The sequence below is a fragment of the Papilio machaon genome, chromosome 14, assembly GCF_912999745.1.
Source record: "Papilio machaon chromosome 14, ilPapMach1.1, whole genome shotgun sequence".
NCBI lineage: Eukaryota > Metazoa > Arthropoda > Insecta > Lepidoptera > Papilionidae > Papilio > Papilio machaon.
In genome coordinates, this window is record NC_059999.1 from 5,949,673 (window position 1) to 5,964,620 (window position 14,948).

The following is a 14,948-nucleotide window of genomic DNA, read 5'->3' on the forward strand; positions in this document are numbered from 1 at the left end:
AAATTACTATATACCTATGTGTTAGTAATTTAGTGTATATCAATAAAATTATACACATATAGCTTTCTAGCTTCTTGTGGTTCCCTTTTCAAGAAACATACTACAAAAACTAAAATGTCTGTGTGTAGCAACTCGGAGCACGCGCCATCGGGCGCGGAAGTAGCGATCGGCGGCGGGCGGTGCGGTGCGGCGGACCGGCCTTGGCGCTTCGGCGCGAAGGTGAAAGTCTCACTAGTTCATACCGATATTGCGACTGTTCGATCTTAAACACTACTTCCACTAACGGCCGGAATCAGTATTTGATCTCGAATATTGTTTCTTATTATATTAGAAGTACCGCGACTTCGTAAGAAACTGTTTTTTGATCCATTTGGTTCAAATTAAACCGATCTATGGATAGCATTGTAATCAAATAACATGATTTATTGTTAAAAGCAATCGAAAAATCTTCATACTCAGTTAAATATTTAATTATTTAAAATAATTTCCATCCCAAAGATCGAATATTGATTTCATACCATTTCTATTGGCATGGTTACGACACCGATAAAAGACGCGCGGCTAGTTACTTAGTGGAAACGAGGTCTAAAACTGACATCCTCTTTCATTTAGGTTACTTAGCATTCATGATGTTATCGAATTTAAAGTTGAATTGTCACCTATTTTATTCTTTAATCAATATAAATACTTTTAAAGAAGAATCTTCTACCAAAACCAAAATATTTAAAGCGGTAAATTACTAATCATGACTGGAAATTAAGTTCAATGGTCATTTTAGAACTGGTTTTCAGGTAACACCTTTTACTCTTCGTAGAACTAATTACGCACAACATATAACAAAAACCTTTGAAGCTAAATTATAACTACTAAATTAATCGTTATTTTTCTTACGGTGTAGTCAACATAATAGTAGTTAACATACTGTATATAGTTTTTTGTTGTATACAATGTACTTTATATTGCTAATATATTCGTAGTATCTCTATAAAAAAATAAAACAAATTTGTATTCTCATATCGTATCGTATAAATAGATTTTAATAATTAGCGTAGTGGGTGAAATAACATATTGGCTTTGAATACTTGCATATTAGCCACAATCGTAAAGTGTGTGAAATAATTTAAAATAATAACATCAATTTGTGAGTTTACGAGATCTCGAAGTGGCGTGCACCTTCACGCGTGATTGAGTGCGGTTATATAGGGTCGGTACAACAGCTGCCGTCTTGTCACTGTGAGCACTTTGGCTCTTTGGCGCTTATTCAAATTTAAATGAATTGTATACAATCGCCACGACGTGTGGGAATATGTACACTTAAAGAGTAACCTAGCCTTACTTTCTTTCACTGATTTTTTTTTTGTTTAGAATATGTGAATCTATCACTTAAGTTATTCGTATAAAAATATCGCGGATTATACAAATATACGTTTTAACATGACTAATCTTCATTTAACAAGTTGATTACCTTTACAATTACAACTCTGGACGCAACCTTGGATATCAATTGAGTAACGTTTAAGCCACGCGTACAAAACTAGTTAACTAAAATGCTTTGTAAACCACATCTCTGAACAGCTGTCAAGTAAAACATGTTTAAGCGAAACTAAATCGCCTACCGTAATACAATTAAGAAAATAACTTTTCGTTTTTGACTAATTTTTAATTGACGGCCATATGATAAATAAAATCATGAACTAAAAATGCATAATGCAGTAGTCGATAGGGTTTAAACGGATAACAAATTATCAAAGAAGCATGGATAGGATAATGAGGTATCCTTGGAAGGGTCGGCAGGGCTCGGAGCGCCCTCTCTCGGCTCGTGGCCACCACTCGGTTGCGGAGTGGAACGGCACGCAGTTTGGCGCGCGATCGCGGCCCCGCCACTCGTAGCGGCGCGTTCGGATTCATCCGCCACATTTAGTTATGTAGCTCTCGCCTGTTTGGACAAGTATTAAGTTGAACGTTTCATGTGATACAGCTCGTTGAGGTTGGCATTATGTTTAAATTAGGCGTGCGCTTTTCGAGCTGTTTAGTGTGTTATTGTTTTTAATTTGGAGTGATAATTTTTTTTCGGACTTTATCTTTTTAATTCAGGTAAATATTTACTCTTCTATATTTTTAGTTCAAACTTTCATCAATTCTTAGCTCTAAGTCACTTTAGACTTTTTGTGTTTACTTTTTACTTTTAGAACATATGTTACTTTTTGTATATTTTATTAACTGTCTTTGTTTCCTAAAAAAAATCCGGTCATGATCGGCGAATGCTACCCACACATGACGTAGACACCTTGATGCTCCATTTAAACCATTTTCGTAAGCGATTTGTTTAATAGCGCCGGAGAGGTGATTAATTATAGATACACTTAGTGATTATTTATTTTTTACAAGAAACAATTACCTATATTCAAATAAATTTAAATCTTTCACATGATTTAAAGTTACTAAAGTTGCTGTAAAAGTTAGTTTTAGTATTTAAAAAATGAGTGGGTTTTGGTGACGTAATCAATTTAGCCCGTCCTCAGACTTATGAAACAATGGTTATTAATCATGTGTGAAATATTTATTATTTTTCTTGAGATGTGATAGACCGTGTTTGTTAATTTCTACCTGACCCATCCTTTTGTTCGTAACGGTGATGTTTTGTCTCTTTCGCGCATAGTGCGATATATGGATAGAAATATCTCGGATCCGATTCTGAGATTTTCGGAATAGGGACGCGTCATGCGGCATTATTAGTTTGTAAAGTAACCGCTCGAAATTCTTACTTCTATTAAAAGTGAATTCCCGCATTAAAGAATAGTCACTGTCGGAACATGACCCCGCCCAAATGCAAACAATAAGGTATTCTGAAGGAATTAACTCAGTTAAAACTACCCACTTTTACAGTAAATCAAATACATATATGTTTGATTGCCTGTAATTATATTTAAAAAGTACTTAATATTCATTACACAGATTTACTCTACAGTATTTTTTTTAGTTTTCTCAATGCAGTTTATATAATGTAAGTCATGTTGACGCAGTGGATGTAGATTTGTTTCGTAAACAGTACGGGGTTCAAATTCAACTGAATTTAAGTATTACTGGCGATGTGTACATGCTTTTTAGTTCAGGAATACTTCTAACTTAGTGAAAGTAACATAGCAATATTTCTGTAAAGAAAACGTTCAAGAATACTAGTTCTTTGTCACGTGTAACATGTGAATCTCGTGAACAGCTGTTAGCGTTTTTATCTGTTCATTTGATAATAATATAAATAATAATAAAACATGTACGACTGTAATTTCGAACAAAGAGTTAGGTTACGTTTCCCACAACTTGTTTCATTTGTTTTTAGTCGTAACTAATTTGCAGGTGTTGGATTACAATGGAATAGTCGACAATTTGCATTTCATGTAATTTATCGATTGAATTTTTACATCAAAAATGATGTTGCACTTGTTTCTAAATGAACTTACGTAATTTTTGAATCCTCGCTTAAAACTTACAGAATGTTAATAGTTGTTTACAAGTTATAATTGTTATAATTACTTAACTTTTTATTAATCTGTAACTTATCAAGTTACGTAACAACTAATAGCTAACGTTACATCGTCTGTGTTATTTATTCAACTGACTATTCTTCTGATCTTTGTCAAGTATTACGTTTCAAAATGGCGACAGCCCGATACGTAATAAAGGTAAGAGTTCTGGGTTTAAATCAGCTGATTCTGATCTTATAAGATATTTATCCTTTCATTTTAATATGTAACAATATTGACTATTTAAGCTGTTTTTTTTTTACTTTTAGTTAAAAACTCTACCATAAAAAACACTTGGATACTACAATTTATTTTACCTTTTATTATATTGGCCTAGAAATGACTACTAAATGGTTCTGTAGTAACAGTTTGTATTCAATATAAATATAATGTTTGTAATTTCTGTGGAGTTATTGCTTCGATAGCAATTTGTCGCGTCAAAACGCCAGCGTAGGGAGTCAAGCATCCTTGCAATGTAGACTAGAAATTGTTTCAAAATTGTTTCAACGGCTTGCATGATTTAAAAGGATTTAAATAATCACAATTTGGTTTTGTTTAACTTTAGATTTATTAGATGTTAACATACTTTTTAAATCACAATATACCTAGTAAAAATTTAAGTATTTCGGACTCTTCGATTTCTATTCTTCTCTGTTAAGACTTCACACAAGTGGACATTTATTTTTTCATACATTTCATAACAACATTAAATATAACCTAGGTTACTTAGGGATAGTCTAGCATTCTAGTTGTAGGATTTCTTTAAATCCATCTAGTAGTTTTTTATTTAATTCGTAACAAACATACGAATCTTTCCTTTTTATATATGTAGATAACTAAAATAATAAAAATAAACTAAATGATGTAAATAAATATGGAAACTGTAACTCCAGTAACCGAATGAGGGTAAAGAGATGTATTACGTGTATTCTACAAGGTCTAGCCACACCTCTCTCCGTTCTCACCTTTCTACATAATGTTTGTACTATTTAAGATTAAGTTGGTATATAAATGTCATTTTTATCAGTTACGGAAAATTTTAAATGACTTAGCATGTCTTTTCTGACCGTAATTCATATTTTGAAAACATGTTGCGATTTTCGATTATAACTACGTTTTATTTGAGAGTTGAAAATGCGAAATTGTTTTGTTTTTGTTTTACAAAACATTTTTTCCATCTACTAAGTGTGAAGTTTCAACCAAAAAAATAAATGAAAATAGTTAAGCCTACTTAGGTAAATATAAAATCAATAAACAAAACAATAATCTCCTTCATTGATGTATAGATGGCGCGATCGTGTAAGTCTGGGAGGAACTGAATAACATAGTGCGGTTTCGAAACCATTACTTATTCGACATCAAATAGAATTTACGACCAAGACCTAAATTTAATCTAAATAAGTTTAATCGCAGTCAAAGTAAAGTTTATTTCGTGTATAATTGATTTTGAGGTTAGAATTTAGATAAATGTTTTGCTGGTAATTAATCGATAGAAAGCGGTAAAAATTTAATTATTCGTAGACATTTCTTTGTTTTTACAAGATATGTGACTGTGTGTAATAAGTCAGTAGTTATCAAGCAATTATACTAATTTAATAATCTGTGCCTCATCCATTGAGCGTTCTTGACTATCATTTTTGTTTTTGTTCCACATAACTGGGCAATGTATACCTCTCTTTGCGTTATGTTAATTTCGATTACAAGAGCCTACACGGCGCGGTAACGGTTGCATTTAACGGCTTTTTACTCCTTTATACCAGGACATGAATTTTAAAGATATTCTAGCGTTATTCATCTTTTATTTATGATTAAAAATGTTTGGAATAAATATAATTTTGTTTGGAGTATACTCGTAATATTATATATCAAAGATTATTTTTGATATTTAATAAGTTATTTAAAATCCAAAATTTCGAAACTCGTAATCATAAAATATTTAACTTTTTTGAAACATGTGTTTACTATTGAGTTATTTAATTTATTGTAGTATTGCGACTATTAGCTCACTATCTATAAAGGTCATTACATAATCAACTATCAAGTTCTTACCTATTAAATTAATAGACATTGAAAATTTGCTGTTCATACTCGTATTTCATTGATAATTTATAAACATAAAATGCCTACTTATAATGTATTAAATAATTTCTAACTAAATTTTGTCATATGAAATAAAGTTTGACATTTCCGTAATAATTGGCTGTCAAAAAACATTTCCCGCGTTTTCAATTGAAAAGAGAAAAAAATCTAATCTATGGTTCGTTCCCTCTAACAAAGAAAGAGGTCGTTTTCCTTTAGTCGCGGCGAGTGGAGCAATACTGTTGCAACAATTGTCTGATTGATCGGACTAATTTATTTCTACATATTTCTGATTAAAGTGATTGCCTCACTCTATCGAGACTTTGCATAATAATATTATGTTTTTAGTGAACGTTGACTATAACAAACAGCTGTTTGGCATGCATTATATGTCTGCAACTAGAAGTATTTAGAGCAAGAAATGTAATGTAAATGTATAAATTTATCCATTACTAGCTATTGCCCGTGTCTTCGTCCATCCGGAATTTAAAAAAATCTAGTAATAAAACTTCCCAACAGTGAACGAATTTTACACATCAGTTCAGTAGTTTAGAAGCCTATTCAATGGAAACAAACAATCAAATCTTTTCTCTTTATAGTATTAGTAACGATAAACGCCGTAGAAGCGATGATCGTAAAGTTCAGTCAATATCATGGTAGGAAAATCATTTGAAATTAACACATTGTAAAGAAATTGTAAGTCAAAATTTAATACTAATACCAATAAGTATTAGAAAATGACATAAATATTTATGCTATAAGAATATGAATATTTTAAATTATTCATTAAAATTAAGATTTTATTCGTTGCCATATAAAAAATCGATTTTTATTTGTTTCAATTATTACTCTAATGTGGTATTTCGTGTGGATGGCGATACATAGCTGTGTTGTTTTATTAATCACGTTGGAATGCAGGTGTCTATGGGTGACTAGTCTATGGTTTACCAACAGGTGGTAAGGTTCACCTTATCTCAACTAATATAATTAAAGTTTAACGATGCATTTGTTATTATCTTATTAAAACTTTTATGCATTATTGTACTTTAATTATTTGATTTGAGTTAAGAGCAAATTTACATGCTTAGATTACAAATTTACAAACCGTCAAATAGTGCTGTGTAGTGTCGAAAAAAAGGTTAGACAATTTACATATTATATTTTAAGTGTAATTTGTCCCTATGTGGTGTCTTGAAATTAAACATCTTACGGACGATAAAAACCGTTCAAATTACAAAACGGGACGTATGGATACGAAAACTGAGAGCGATGCTTCCATTTGGTGGATTGGGTCGTCTCGGGCGGTCGTTGCGCCGAAACAAAACCAGACTTGAAAACTCGCGGCCCCAAAGAGGTTATGTTGCACGCTATTCATTTAGAAATAAAATTATGTTTTATGGTATAATAGTTATTAAGACACTATTTAATTTATTTTCCTTTATGTCATTAACTTTCTTTTACCTTTCTGCAATTTTTAAAAGAAAAAATGAAACCATAATTCCAATTTAGAATGAAAAGATTTTAATAACTTCACGTGAAAATATATGATATCTTTCTAAAAAAACTAGACATACATTTTAACGTTTTTCTTTCTTCGTGAGTATTAAAAAAAATGTAAAGAAAAATTACCACAAAACATCGGTTTTAATTTTTCAGGCCATCTTGATAAAAACAAATCCTCAACAGAGAATAAAACCTCTTTTTTAAATCTTCATAACCTTTTAAGGCGTTACGATGTGGAAACAAAAACGGGGCTAGATAAAACTCGACATAAGTACTGAAGCCGACTGCGTAGTAATTAGTTAATTAGAATTCATTGGCGGTGCTATTAGGTTGATTTTATTTGGACTCGCGTTTATAAAGAACCTTAAAAAAAACTTTTTGTTTATTCCGACTATTTGATCTTTGTGATCCAGCAAAGGTCACTAAACAAATAGATAACAGAATTAAACAAATGCGTCCTCAAGCGTTGTATTTCAAGTTTAGGGAAGCTTTGTTTGTACAACAATAAAATACTAAAAGATAAGAGTTTAGTTACATTAAATGTTCTTTTTCTATCTATTCATATGACATACTAATATGCATAGTATTTATATTTTATTTAATTTTAATGTTATTATTAGTATTTATATTTACTTTACAGAAAATATTTTATTTAAAACGTAATTGTGCCAATTTTTTTTATTTTATTAAAAGCAGTAGTTGCGTTAATAAAAATTGAATGAAATCGAACTATAACATTATAATGTGATTTGGCATTGAACCTGAAATATTATCATGACCTTAACCACTGAATCATCGTGGTAGTTTGTCTGATTTTCCTTCTAATTTGTCATACACGTATCTGGTATTGAACATTTTGCGTACGTGCATTTCATCATGTGAACGCATTGTCTCTTTGTTTAGAATATCATAGTTTGATTTTACGCATGTAGGTTATATACTGCCGGCTTTAAGACATGTTATAGTTCGACAAACATATCTGACCTGGTCGGCATAAATTAAACTAAATTATCTACTCCCCCTACTCACTAACGCCCCCCTGTCAGTAACAAAGAATCGTCAAAAACTCCATTTCTATGCCCACTAACCGCGATAGCAACCATCGGGTCCGATATCCTTGTTTGTCTGTAGCTGTCTTTTCATGTCTTGTCTATCATTTTGTGTGCCTAAGTAGTTATATATTTCCTAACGTAACTAAACGAGATAGCAGTTCTTTAATAATAGGCTTATAAGTTTGTTGCACCATAAATTATTATTGTTCTAACACTTCCATAACAGTTATTATGAGTAGTTATGATAATTTAAAATGCTATAATAATTGCCCAAATTTTTGTAATATAGTGTATTCTTGTGACAGTTCTTCACTTGAAGACAGTAAGATAACAAGTTGCTTTACCATCACGTAGTGTCACCAGCCAGTACTGTTAATTATTGTGATGCAATTGAACTGGGTAATTCTGTGACGTCATAAATTTCGCATGTCATTGAGATATCTAAGATGTCTCTATTCAGAAATAAATGTACTTTATTGCTAAAACAAAGTTGATATTTCCTTTTAATTCGCTTATTACTTCTTAAATTGCGATAAAGCTTGTCCCAGTTGCATTAAAAATATGTGTAAAACATAAGTCCATAAATTCTTTCGACTAAATATTTGTAGGTACTTCTAATATATGTTGATAATAATCATAATAATTTTCTTTTAAAATGGTTACTTTAGCCGGCCATACCGTATGACGCATGCTGGAGTAACGCATTTGTAAACTCTACCTACTTATACAAAAAAGGTATGAGGGAAGTGTCTTCAAAAGAATCATCACGATTTTTGAATCGTTCCAATACGCCATCGCGCGCTCGTGTGAGACAGAGAAAAGAAAGTGCAGGTAGTCAAAGTCGAGTCGGGCAAGATTTATTGGATCGTAACCGCCCGAGGTCGGCAACACCCGTCGATGTCATCGCGCGCAAGATTCCGAAAAAAAAAAAAAACTTTGTCTATGTCGTTCGAAATTCGAATAATCACAACCATACAGCGTCATTCATGATTACCTTTGTCTGTTTTCCTTGTATTGCGCATAAAAGAGGTCAAATGACGTTTATCGTAAATGTTAAATTACTTATAACTATATTTATAAATACCCAATTTCATGATTTTAAGCTAATGGATTTGTTAAACATAGTAAGAGGTATAAGTCAACTAATTAAAAAAGTTTAGGTACGTTAATTTTTATCAGAATAGAGTTACAGAAGAAGGAAAAATAACGGAATTTAGATGTAAAACGTTTTCAAATACGGCTATAACGTTTAGTAAACAGTTGTTTTAAAAAAGCAACACGTTCATCGTTAACTGCGATTGCCATTTAAGAGATCCTAACTACATGTTTGTAGAAACATGTTAAGAATGTTATACACGTTGTTTGGTGTTACAATAATATTAGTTGCTAAATTTGAATAAGTAAAATTATTAAAAATATCATAATAAATTTTATTGACTTTATACCATTAGAAACTTTATAATTTAAACAGTGAAATTAAAACTTACATTTGTGTCAAATTTGTACCGGCAATTTATCGCTACTAAACATTGCTATATGAAATTTTAATGGTTACAAAACAGTTTATTAGGTAACAGTTCGTTGTTAGTAATTTCGCAATGTTACGGAAAGATTTGGAGGGGCATTGTCAAACGTCAAGTGCCCTCAATATTATCCCTTTGTTCTTCAAGGACAACTTTTCATTTGTTTTTCAATCAAGATAATCTTTTTAGCGAGTTTTTTTCTGTTTGTTCGCTTTCTTTCTTTCGAAATCAAGTTCAATTTGATAATTCTTATTAATTTGTGCGTCTCCACCTTCGTCGATTGAGGGTAGACAACACATCTGCAATTGCGGATGTCTATGCGCAGCGGTCGCTTCGCCATTTCGGCGAATTTGCCACCTTGTAATATAAAAAATATTTTACTAGTTTAAACGTTATTAAGAAAGTCTTAAAGGTATAGACTTAGATATTTAAGGAAATCTAAACTAAAGAAATGATTAAGTTACTATTAAATAAATGGCGTGGCAGTTACATAATATTAATTATTTAAAACTGTTAATTACTCTTGTTAACTATACGACAACCACATCTAAAAGTAATCTGTAATATCTTTTAGTTCCAAGTAATTTAACGAACTTGTTGTGGAAAAAAATTGATAGGTATTAAAGTTTCAAATTCAACTAAAACTGGCAAGTGACTTTTCCTTAAGATAAAAATGTAACAAGAGAATAATACTGAATTATAATAGTTCCAATATGATAAAACATATGCGATTTTTATTATTTTAATATTGTATTTGTATAGTCACTGTTTCAAAAATATCGTGTCAAATGACGAATTCATCAGCTGTAATTGCTCACTGTTCTAAATATACAAAAGATAAAATCTCATTTCTGAGTCAGCGTAGTCTTTTGCTGTCTGTCCCGCCCGTGATTGATTCAAATTCACTCATAATACACATTTTCACAACTTAATATGATTACTATAAAGAGAGAGAGGGCAATAATGTTTTAGTAAACATGTATTAACAATTTTGTATCTAATTTCTTTTTTATTGAAACTTAAATGGCTTTTCTGATCAGTATCATAGCGGCCATTAACACTCAATGTCGGTTAATTAAACAAAAGAACAATAAACGGCCGTAATGTTAATTAGTACACGTAAAAATGTTTAAGCTCAGTAATAATAGTTTCAAATCTTAATTTTCAAAATGTATCAAACACTTTTAGTCGAATATCATTTGAATAGTTTCCTTAAGCGACGTTATGTAAGTCACGTTTGCAATTTATGACGTAACGGATAAAAAAAACCTCAATACGTCATAATATAATTTGCGCTCTAATTTGATGAAATATATATGTATTTGTGAGATGTTTTTATAAAACAGCGCGATTAGTTGCTCGTAAACAAAGAGCGGCGGTGCCTTGACAAACATGTTTGTACTTAGAAATATGAATGCAGTATCAAGCTGTGCTGTCCATTATTTTTCACCATCTTAGTCGTGGATAATTTTATGGATTTGCCCACCTTTTAAGATTTTGTGTCGTAAACAAATAGATCGAGTCATGACAGTCAATATAATAGCGTCGAAAATGACGGTTTACGGCCTACGTCACCCGTCTCCTCTCCATACGTACGTAGCAAATGACGCAATTGGCTTTTTCAATGTCTTATCTACAGCGAGGTGTACTGTCATTCGCCGAGTGACCGTCGCGCTGCGCACACGTCGATACATTGGCGCGGTTTATTTTTGTTTCACTTTTGCCTTTATACTTTTTCAACGTCGAGGACGAGGCGACGAATCGTTCGCTGCTCGGTACTAGTGTTTTAAACTTGTGACATTGGTGTGAATATTATTAAAAATAATAATTACATTGATTTGATTGCAATAATGTATATGTCGGGATTTTTTATTTTCTCCTCCGAATTAACTTCGAGGTGCGTATTAATATCTTGATGTCTATTAATTGTGAGGTTGTTCACTTATCGGATTGCGTATCATGACCCGTTTTGTCTTCATCGCTTTGTTCTTTCTTATGTTATTTAATTTGCTCAAGCAGACTTTCTTAGTTAATAAAAATGGTTAAGAAAATAAAATATTATCGATACCTTGAATTTTTATTGCTTTTGTTATAAGAACATTTAAAGCTGCGGCCACTACGTAGCTAACATAAACTCGTAATGATAATAATGTTTTGAGTAAATTTAAAGCGTCCGGGAATAGTAAGCTAATGAGTGCTAATGTGTATAATATGTGATTGTTACAGAATGACGCCACAAGAGGAGCGCGAGAACGCGCGCGGGGTAGAGATCGCAGACGCCTTCGAGGAGGAAATGTTCGGTCCGCCACGTACCGAGCCCGCCGCGAGGCCCAAACTCTCCATGATCTCGGCGAGGTTGAGGGCCAACGAGGAGCGCAAACGGGTCATTGAGATATGCTCACAGAAGTTGGAGAATATCGAGGATCCGGCACGCGACCTTCGCCGGTCGGTGTGCATCAATAACACTTACTGCCGGCTGAGTGAGGAGGCGCGCAAGGAGAAGGAGGCGCGGCGGCGGCGAGCGCGGGAGGAGTGCGATGACTCGTGGGCGGGCAAGAAGGCGCGTCGCGAGGTAGAGGACGAGTGCCTCGCGTTACTGGACGCTATCCCGGAGCTAGGCGACGCGAATCTCGGGTGCGCGCAGCTGGCCCGGCAGGACGTGCCGTTGCTGCCGCCCGGCCTGCTCACCGTGCTCGACTCATGACCGCGCCGCGCCACGCACCTCAACGCGCCGCTGTGACGCCAGCGATCGGAATGAGACGCGCTCGAGCCGAACGCGCTCGAAACGTTGACCGTGTTTCCGGACGTGCGCGCTCCAAACGACCCGGAGTGCGCTCCAAGCGATCCGGGTCGCGCTCCGTACGGCGCTACGCCGCCATGAGCGACCAGCGCTTACACGTCACCCGGACACTCAACGTGTAGCCAATTCTTTGTTGTCTAAGAAGAGTACTTATTACTTTGTTAGCATGTTTTTTTATTATTTAGTGAAAGTTGCTCAGGCGCCGCCGCCGCGGGGGGCTCCAGTTAGTGTTCGATGATGGTTCAATCGGAGGACCCTGGGCAGCGTCCGCCTCAGGACGCAAGGGAACGAGAGATAATCCAGGAAGTGTTGTTGGGTTACATGGGAGATATAGTTGTAAGCCATAATGTTACATTATTATATTATATAATTACTAAAGTAATTAGTTTATAAGTGATAGTGCAAATTACTGGGAACGGTCGCGAGGGCCTCGAAAGCGTATAGTTTTTTTACTCGTTTTCTTATGATTATTTTATTTTAACTTTTATTTGCGTTGTCGCGTTAGAGATGGCTATGTTTATTATTTCAAATGGTATCTGTTCCTCGCATTCCGCTAACTTCGAAAGTAAAAGTTGAGCGACGAGTGAGCGAGCTCGCCCGGCACGGCTGGCGGCCGCCTGGTGGGCCATCGCCATCGCATGCAACGTTCGACTGCGACTGCAGCCGCCAGTTTGTTGTTAACTGAAACAAAATAAAAGCGCGTATTTTGGAAGTAATGACGCGCATCAAGCCGAAGGCAGCTCGTGAGGCTCGCGACCTTCCTCGCGGAGATCGGCAAGGGCAAATGTTTGAGGGCCAACAGCCGAATGTTCGATGAAGCATTGCATTTTGACGAACAAATCTTAGTATTAAATTTGTTTTGTTATGTTTTGAGTTGAACGTTCTTATTTTGCTTCTACGTTACCTTATCTTATAATTTACGCCCTGTTACCATACCTTATTTAAATCTATTGATAAATGTACTTACGTTCGATGGTTACGTAGCTTTTTATTTTGATACTGTAGCAACCGTTTATAATGTATCTTGTTTTTGTAATTGTTAATTTATTGTTTGAATGGTATAATCTACAATATTTTGCGATGGCCATGCAAACTATGCTTCGACGAGTAATGGCAATTTCTATTGAAATCTTAATTGTCGCAAAATATATCGGTAGTTGCCCGCTTCGCCCCCTCTGTATAGTAAGTAGGCACGTCGGGGGAGGTCGCGGTGCGGTGGGAGGGGAGAGACGGGCAGGGGCGCGCCGTTCCCAGCACTCCTGTGATATTAGCCTAGACTGTTTGTCGTGTTCGTGCTAGTTTCCCCATCTGACGACGTTTTTTTGACATTGCGCTTTGTAAAAAGTAACGCTTGAGGAAATGAATCCTTTTCTAAATCGGCGATTTTATACGGATTAACCGGATTTTGAAGCCGTTTAACCGGCGGTAGTGCGTTTAGATGTCTCGTCACTGTACCAATAAATATGTAGGTTGTTTTTTATATGGCGTTTGTATGTTGATAAGGAAAATGTATTATATAATTAAGTGCTTGCGATGCCTCATATTACTATGGAAATTGAATGGTCGATGAAAATACGTTTGCACGCGTGGACTGCGTTATGCAGCTATTTTAACTTGTCCAATTAAGGGGTCGTTCTACTATTTATAAGAAAAATGTTGAGTAAAGTAAAAGTCAAATTGTAGTAACCTATAAGATCGAATTGTTAGTAAAACATTGTAATTAAAACAAGACCCTACAAATAAAAAGGCTATCAATGTAAAGATTTTCGGAGTAGTGAAGCGACCGCTCGATATTATTGTTCATTAGATTTAACGGAATCACAACCAAATGTATTCAGTAAATCAATTGTACACGCACACATATAAATTAAGCAAAGAATGTATGAGCCACGTTTATGTTGGCGTAAAATAAATTTTATACACGAGTGAACGACCAAAGTTTCGTGGTAGATATTTAAAATGTATAAAACATGGATCAAAGAACTCGCTCGAAAGCGGGCCGTGAGATTTTATTGTAAAATAATAAATAATTTCATTACCGAGCCTCTATTTTTATTTAGTAAACTTAGTAACCCTAAAATATCGATAATTTTATTATTAAATAACATAAAGACAACAGAAAAGGTATGAATATTGAATATATCAATTACATAAAGAGTACAGAGTTTTCTACATTTATGTATGCTGAAAAAACAATCAAAATAACAGACATAGCAGGTGAATAAACATTATACGATTGTTGACTTCGGAGTTGTAAAGAATGTCATCTGTAATTAACTACTCTAAATATGTGGATGAGGCATTACGCGCCAACTTATACTATACTCGTTGTCCCTTTCACTCCCAATGGACAAGAACGAAACCGGTATAATCGAATAATTCGATACAATCTCCGTAGAGTTATCATGTAACATGCAAATGAGAATTGCAAAATTGTCAGTTAATGTTGTGTACATTGCTTACCGAGTTT

The 14,948-nt window shown here is 34.2% G+C and overlaps 1 protein-coding gene across 2 annotated transcripts; it reads left to right on the plus strand.

Moving 5' to 3' along the window:
- Positions 1 to 1,858: 1,858 nt before the first annotated feature.
- LOC106713951 lies at positions 1,859 to 14,548 on the plus strand. 2 transcript variants are annotated; one of them, XM_014506863.2, is made up of 2 exons: positions 1,859 to 2,094; positions 11,905 to 14,548. In XM_014506863.2, the coding sequence occupies exon 2, from the start codon at positions 11,906 to 11,908 to the stop codon at positions 12,380 to 12,382; it is 477 nt and encodes a 158-aa protein (XP_014362349.1). In that variant the 5' UTR covers positions 1,859 to 2,094; position 11,905; the 3' UTR covers positions 12,383 to 14,548. The 2 variants fall into 2 exon arrangements, with proteins under 2 accessions (XP_014362349.1, XP_014362348.1); XM_014506862.2 differs by lacking the exon at positions 1,859 to 2,094 and adding an exon at positions 11,055 to 11,575.
- The last annotated feature ends 400 nt before the right edge of the window (positions 14,549 to 14,948 follow it).